Source organism: Manis pentadactyla, chromosome 9 (assembly GCF_030020395.1).
Source record: "Manis pentadactyla isolate mManPen7 chromosome 9, mManPen7.hap1, whole genome shotgun sequence".
NCBI classification, from domain to species: Eukaryota; Metazoa; Chordata; class Mammalia; order Pholidota; family Manidae; genus Manis; species Manis pentadactyla.
Genome location: NC_080027.1, coordinates 31,819,553 through 31,827,078, shown reverse-complemented (window position 1 = coordinate 31,827,078; position 7,526 = coordinate 31,819,553). Strand labels below are relative to the sequence as shown.

The window sequence follows — 7,526 nt, the reverse complement described above, 5'->3', positions numbered from 1 at the left end:
GCTACCCAAGAGTCCAACATTTCCAGATCAAAAAATATTTTGCATCACAAAAACCAGCAATATAGCACAAGAACAGAAATAGCCACTTTCCATCACATTTGTGACTTCACTATAAGCATGTTCTAGGGAGGTTCTCAATAGGTCCTTTCAATGATTACACTGACATGTATCAAAATGATCTTCCAAAATGCAGTTGGACAAATTTAGATCATAAATACTCTGTTTTGTTCTATTTTGATTTTAAATCTCAGGGCTTCAAAGCCATAAGGTATAAGGCTCCCTGGAATAAGAAGGGACTCTATACTTGTTCTAGTGGCCAGCAGATCAAGACCCTCAAGAACCTACTGCCTTCTGGAATCCTGTCCCTCCCTGGCCCTGCTGTGCCTACCTAATACATATACAAGATACCTTTATAGCCAAAGTGGAATCAACAGGACAAGCCAACTCAAGTACATATGTAGTATCTGTAACACACCTCATCTCAGGAAAATATGGAAATTACAGGCGAGGAGGATCTGACCTTAGGTGGGCATCAGACCAGATTCTGGGGCAGAGTTAGGGGAGGAGGATGGGCATGGTTCCTTCATTGGTGCATAGATCATTTTGACCATTCAGTGGTATGACTTCCCCACTTTGGCTGTTAAAAGTTATATTATTTTCAAAAGTGCAGTTCAAGTATATTTTGCAAGGAATATAGGAGGCTTGCATTAGGAAGAGGTGGATGTTATAGTTGAGTGATGATGGCTTTTACTTAAGAGGTCACTATAGGGATGAAAGACTGGGAGGCATTTTCACGTTCAATCAGTCATTTTTTGGGGGGGGGCAAAATTAGTTTCGTTAGGCAAGGAACAAGTACCTTTTGGTCTGAGAAACCACTGGTAATGAGATGCCACATAAGAAAACCCTTTCCACCAAAACTTATTAGGAAAACACATGTAACTCTTTAAAAGAGTGCTTCTGATTTCAAATCAGTACAACAAAGATAATGCAATAGATATCAAGCAGGCAGGTGGTGATACAGGAATAGTTTCTTTTCACACTAGGCAAATGTCCAGGGCTTTGGCCCTTATATTCAATTTAAGATTTATCAGAAATAAAAATGTTTCTTCCCATTATTTTTACTGCAATCTGTGCTAAGAACTTGACTCCGGATCATAACATTGTCAAAGAGTAACTTGTTAAACTTGCTTTTAATTAATGTAACATAATAACATTTCAGGCATTTTGTCAAAATGCTTAAACCTAAGGTCGTGTAATGGTCTCTTGATGAACATGGGTTAGTAAGACCACGAATCCATTGCTACAAGCTGTTGTTGTTACCTTGTTACCTCCCCAAGCTGCACTGCTGGCAAAGTGCAGATCACAGTGAGAAATGCTCCATTGCCTACCTGACATAGAGGGAGCGTTTCTGGTTGGTTCGCAGGGATCCAGACCCGGAGCTCATGCTGTGATTCATCATCTGCTCTCGTAGGTCATGGATTTTGGCCTCAAATCGAGCGTAATCTGGGAATGGAAACAAAGACGGCAAGTTTGGTTCTGTGCCTTCAGAGAGTTAGAAATGCTGCACAGTCAAGGCGGCGGCTGTTCACCGCTGGTGCTCGTTCCTTTGCGGAGCAACAGGGAGATGCGCGACTCAGTAGTGGACACACACGGGTCAACTGCTCAGCATTATTTATCTGCAGACATTCATAAGAGGAAAAAGACAGATCAGTTACTTCCCAAAAGGTAACTAGAAAACAAATGCCAACAAATCCCCAACGTGTGAAAAGTCCACGGGGAGAGGTGGGCGAGGTGGGTGTCGTTAAAGATGGGCAACATAAGGTATCGTTTTGGCGATGGAAATGTTCGCTGTCTTGACTGGGGTAGTAGATACAGGTACCTGCACATGTGATAAAATGACACAGAACTAACTACACACATATACTCACACAAATGCGTATAAGTGAGCCTGGGAAAATTCGAGTAAGATTGAAGGATTATGTCAATGTCAATGTCAGTATCCTGGTTGTGATAATTGCTATAGTTTTATAAAACCATTGGGGGAAACTGAAAGAGGTATGTGGGAGCTCCCTGTATTTCTTATAACTGCATGTGAATCTATAATTTTCTCATAATGAGAGTCTTAATTTAGAAAAGAGGGCCAAAAAAAAAAAAAAAGCTAAAACAAAACAAAAATCCAAGGAATTATCAGTGTTATGGGGGTTTAAAGTGAGTCTATAGCTACTGTCAGTCTGACAGACCAGAGAATCAACTGTTTGATGGTAAATTGTATAAAATAATGCCATTTAATTGCAGTAAGTTTTTCTGTGGGGGTAGGGCCAGGACTACAAAAAGCTAACCATTTGGGATCAAACCTTCATTTTGCCTATAACTTTAATATAAAAAGTCCACAACTTCATCAATTCTAAGATACACAGTACATTTAAATCAGCTTCTAGGAGGTCAGAATTAGAAATAGGGTTACAGAACACTCTCATATTAAATCTATTTTAGAAACATTCAAATTTGAAAAAATATATGCATCTAAAAAAAGAAACAGCAGTATTATATCATACCATTTCTTCAAAGAAGAGATATTTTTGCCATATGTCCATCCAATGAAAAGAATGAAAGAACAGACAGGTTTTAAGATACTGATTAACACAGTCAGCATGTAAAGTAAAAGCTCCTGAAGTTTTGATACTGTTGATCACAACTTGTCCTGTCATTCCCTAGGCACAACAGTGTCTTGCTTTAGAAAAATCCAGTAGGTGAAAGGCTCAATTTACGCTCAAGATAAATGCGAAAATGTTAGTTCAAATTATAAATCATTCTTTTAAATACAAAGAGACTTGTCATGAAGAATTTTAACAGAAGTCCTCAGTATGTTTCAAAAACAATTTGATTTCCAATTCAATTTATTCATAACTTTTCATGAAAACAAGAACGAAATGAATATTTTAAAAGATGACCTACTTACAGCATGTTTCAAATTCTCTATAATACAAAAATTCTACCCAATTAAATTTGAATCTCTGAATCTCTGTTGGTTATTAAGGGGTGGGATGTCAATTAAGCAAAATCTTATGTTAACTAGATTTGGAAGGCTTCTTGTTCAAAATTTAGCTTTGAATAATTAAATCCTAAATGATTAAACAAATGGCACACCTATTTAACCTAAAATCTAGTGGCCATTATTTATGGTGTTTATTTCATGCCATTTTAGCTGAGAGAGAAAACACTTACTAATAACCAACGCTATAAAGCTGAATGCAGATTTAAATCGTCTGGGGCAAGTCATGTTTTCTTGCCATCCTGAAAGAGTCAATATTTATTACTGGCCACATGGCAGATGCTGAACTCAATGCCTCATGGGCATCATTTCTTCTTTAAATTACAAAATGAAGCTCACAGATGTTGTAAAAATTTGAACTGAAAGAAAAGCACAGAATAAAAATGTAGAGGTCTTCTTGTCTCTTCTCCCTGCCCCACCTTCTCTTTCCTCTCTCCCACTGCATACTTCCTTAGGGCTTCCCCCAGAGCTACATGCATGTGTGCCTGGGCTGCCATAGACACTTCTCATGCACCTACCTACACACATATGAGGTCATTATGCTAATGCTTTTTCCTTCCTTTTCAACAGAATAAGTGGCATTTTTTCATACCTTTTCCCATCCAACTTTTTGCTCTTATAAACAGGGATCTCAGCGCATGTGTGCACATTTATGACAGGTTGGTAGAGCACCCCAGTGCAAGTACTGGTCAAAGCTCTGCATAGGCATCCTACAGCCCCCATTAATGTTTTTTAGAGGAAAATACTCTGCCCTGAGACACAGAGCAGGGATTCTTCCTCTGATCTGCACTCCACTCTGCCGCTTCCTAGTATTACACGTCAGCCTGAAATCCACTAAATCTCCCATCTGTTCCCAAGACTCCTTTACAACACTGATGACTTCACTGTACTGATGAAAACCTGGAATCCTGCCTCCAGTTGTCCCCTGCTTAAGCATCTAATTCTGTGCCAGTCCCCAACCCCAACTGATCACTTTGCTACTTTATTGCCCTTTCATGTCAAATTGTGGTTATTTGTACAGTTGCCGATCTTCCCCATTAGACTGTGCTCTCTGAGGGCAGAAGCCACATCTCACTCCTCTTGGAATTCCCCGTGCCTAACATAGGGTCTGGCATGCAGGAGGCACTTAATAATAGGTACTCAATAAACATCTGTTGCATGAATGAATGAGTGAATGAATAATGAATGCAAAAGTGAGCAGAATCATTAAATAATTTCAGCTATTAAGTGGCTGCAGGTACTCAAACTGCCCATTTTCAATGTTAAGGTTTTTAATGAAGAAAGACAACATGTTTATCCTCCAGGAGTGAATAAAACATTTCGGGAAGGGAAGTTTCTTGAGGTTTTCTTCTGCAATGAAAAGCAAACCATTGCAAACCAACTTCTAGGCAAATACTTTAGAGGAATTTCAATCAAGGCTAAATATTCTAATTTCACAGCTTTATTCCTGTCTAATCACTGCCACTCCCAAATCCCCCTGTGGTTCTCTAAGTGGTCTCTGTGCTCTCCCCATCTCAGTCATGTCATATTGGGAAAATTTCTCTGACACTTAACCTATATGTGCTCAGCACTTTGTAAAGCTCTTCTAGCTGCCACATTTTATATATCACAACAGGATATTTGCTTTCATAATAAACTGTATTCTCCTTACTGTATGGCTCATTAGATCCCCAAAATGTTTGCTGCCATGTTTTTGAAATCCTTGTTCTATGTCATATTTTATGGTGTTTACATTCCCCATTATGGATGGGGAAGTGGTGCATTGTATTTTATTGTATTGCATTTGTCTTAATTGGAATACATCTGCTCTCAAAACTTCTTTACTTTGAAGGCCATGTTAGTTACAAATCCTGTGTTCAAAAGTGCTTACCCTTTCTTTGCTCTTTTTTTAAAAAAACTTTACAAGTAATTTCATCAGAGCAAAAACAGTAAGATCTGAGCTTACAAATATAAATGGCTTGTGTGTGTGTGTGTGTGTGTGTGAGAGAGAGAGAGAGAGAGAGGGAGGGAAATAAAGGAGGGGACATGTCTGCAGTTTCTTGGAGATAAATGAGTTTATACTTAGAAATGCTATAGAAATTATCAAGAAAGCAGGTATGTAAATTGTGAAATGTCTTCTTTAAGTTATATAATAGTACTGGAAATTAAGTTTTTCAACAAGTTAAAACAAAATCTAACACTACCATCCATTTAACTTAATCCCCTCTCCCTTCCCGAAATGTTTTATTCACATCTATGCCTACCCCTTTTGAACAATTTTCAATCAAATTCCTAACACTCAGGAGAACAATCAAATGAGATTTCCAAGGGCTCCAATCTTTGTATCATCTAAAAGGGAATTTGTGTTTACTGAGCACCTCCAATGGGCTAGTATCTGTGCTGCATACTTTAAAAATTGTATTATTTCTTTGAACAAAGCTATCGGGTATATTGGTTTAGAGATGAGGAAAGAGGTTCAGAGAGGTTAACTAACTTCACCAAAGTCACAGGGCTTCTAGGTAATTGAGTGTATTGGATTGAGCTAGCATTCCACCTGGATCTGTATGAGGTCAGGTTGTTTCCATTACATCCTAACACCTAGTATAACTCTGTCTTTCTCCTTCAGAACCTAAGGCTTCCTCCATTCCCCACCCCTCCCTCTTGGCACCTTGCTCTCCTTCTTTTCATCTATTGTTATCAATTATGTGCACAATGGTTTCCTTTATTGTACCTTAAACTCCTTTGAAATTAGGGGTGTCTCACTCACTTCTGTTCCCCAAGTCTCAGGGTCTATTATTGTTCCTTCCCTGTAGACAGGAAAGTACCAGGTACTTGGCATCTAGTTTTGAGTAAGACAGAACCTGAAGGAGCTGGATCCCAGAGTGGGACACTGATAAGGAAATTAAGCCTGATAATGATGAGGTGGGAGACTTCATGAGAGTAGTAGCACCACCTTATTCTGTCCTACTTTGCCTGAAATGGGTGCCAGGCAAATGCCTTTACAATGACAAGTTGTCTAAAGTTTCTTGAGGTTTTCTTCTGCAATGAAAAGCAAACCATTGCACACCAACTTCTAGGCAAATACTTTAGAGGAATTTCAAGAAACTCCAGCTAGTTTGTTTTCCCCTCTCTGTGTAAGCCAATTAAAAAAACGTTCCACATTCTTGGGTATCTAAATCCAGTTGTTCCTGACTAGACACTTCTTACTGGGACTGCAACATTTGCTTGTACTTGGACATGATGGATGACAATAGTAGACAGGGTCAAGATGTGGGTTACGTAAATGTGGACAAAATCCTGGTTCTGCCACTTATTAGCTGTGCATCATTGTGAAAATTATTAAGTTTTCTGAGTGCGGTTCTTCGTGAATAGAATTGGAGCAATTTATCTAGTTACTGTGATATTTTTGGAAGATTACAGGAGAGAGTAATCTGCACATCCAGGCAAGACAGGCTGCTTTCCTGCCGAGTTATCCATTTCCACACTACTGGGGAAGCAGTTTGAAATGACCACCTGCTGCATAGCTGAGATGTGATGCTTTCAATAGACAAACCCGAACTAGAAAATCCTGGTGGTTTATAAGCTAAAGAAGTTCAAGCTTCTTAGTGCCTTCCAGTAGGGCCAGGGCAAATGTCAGCGGTGTGCAGTCTGTGGGGATTACAATATTATTCACCTGGACGTGGCCCTCGTTGTCACCATGGTCTAGGAAGGCTGCATGGGTACGATGCGGGAGGAATGGTTTACATCTGTTCTTAAACAGCATCTGATCACTGCTCCAGAGATGAGTTACTGTGAGCAATTATAAATGCTTCCATTCCTTTGGGGAAAAACCTTTCATTTATTCAGCAAACATTTCTTCAGGGTCGATTACATGGCAGGCACCATGCTAAGTGCTAGGATACCAAAGTCACCAGATAGATCTTCTCCTTAATAGGCTTGCAGACTGGTCCATAGGTGCCTTTAATTTTCAGGTTTCTTGTGAATATAAAAAGGGTATCTACTATTTAAATATCTGCTCCCTGTGAGGAGTGTCAAGTGCTTTCTGCATGCAAAGGGATATCTCTATGGTGGGAAGAAGCTAATACAGTCAGATCCATGTTATAATGGAGAAACTGAGGCAGGTTAAATCTTGTGAAAGACTTTGTAGTCACTGGTAGAGGGAGGAGAGCAATCAGGTGTCAGAACAGAGCAATCAGGACTGGAATTAGAGTTGCTAGATTTGAGACTTGATTCAGGGTGATGCTGGGAAAATCCCTTACCCTCTCAGGGATATTGTTCCTTCATTTATAAAATGAGAAATCATCTCTGCCCCTACACAGTGTTGTTCTTATTATCTAATACAGTGTACTTCATTTTCATCATTTTAAGCCATATTGATTTTTAAAAGCACAGTCAATTAATAATAATAGCACTTTCATTGGAGAGGGTAGACACAAGACTCATTTGGATTTCACAGACTGAAATGTAAGTGTGTAGAAGGGGGAAGATGTGAACC

General features: G+C 39.2%; 1 protein-coding gene across 19 annotated transcripts in view; it reads right to left on the bottom strand.

The window, feature by feature from the left end:
- The window catches only part of DLG2 (discs large MAGUK scaffold protein 2), a 1,919,888-nt gene that overhangs the window by 133,152 nt on the left and 1,779,210 nt on the right, over positions 1 to 7,526 (bottom strand). For all 19 annotated transcript variants that reach the window (XM_057507175.1, XM_057507177.1, XM_057507176.1 and 16 more), the window contains one exon: positions 1,389 to 1,503. In XM_057507175.1, coding sequence (XP_057363158.1) covers positions 1,389 to 1,503 — 115 coding nt within the window. The remainder of the gene's footprint in view (positions 1 to 1,388; positions 1,504 to 7,526) is intronic.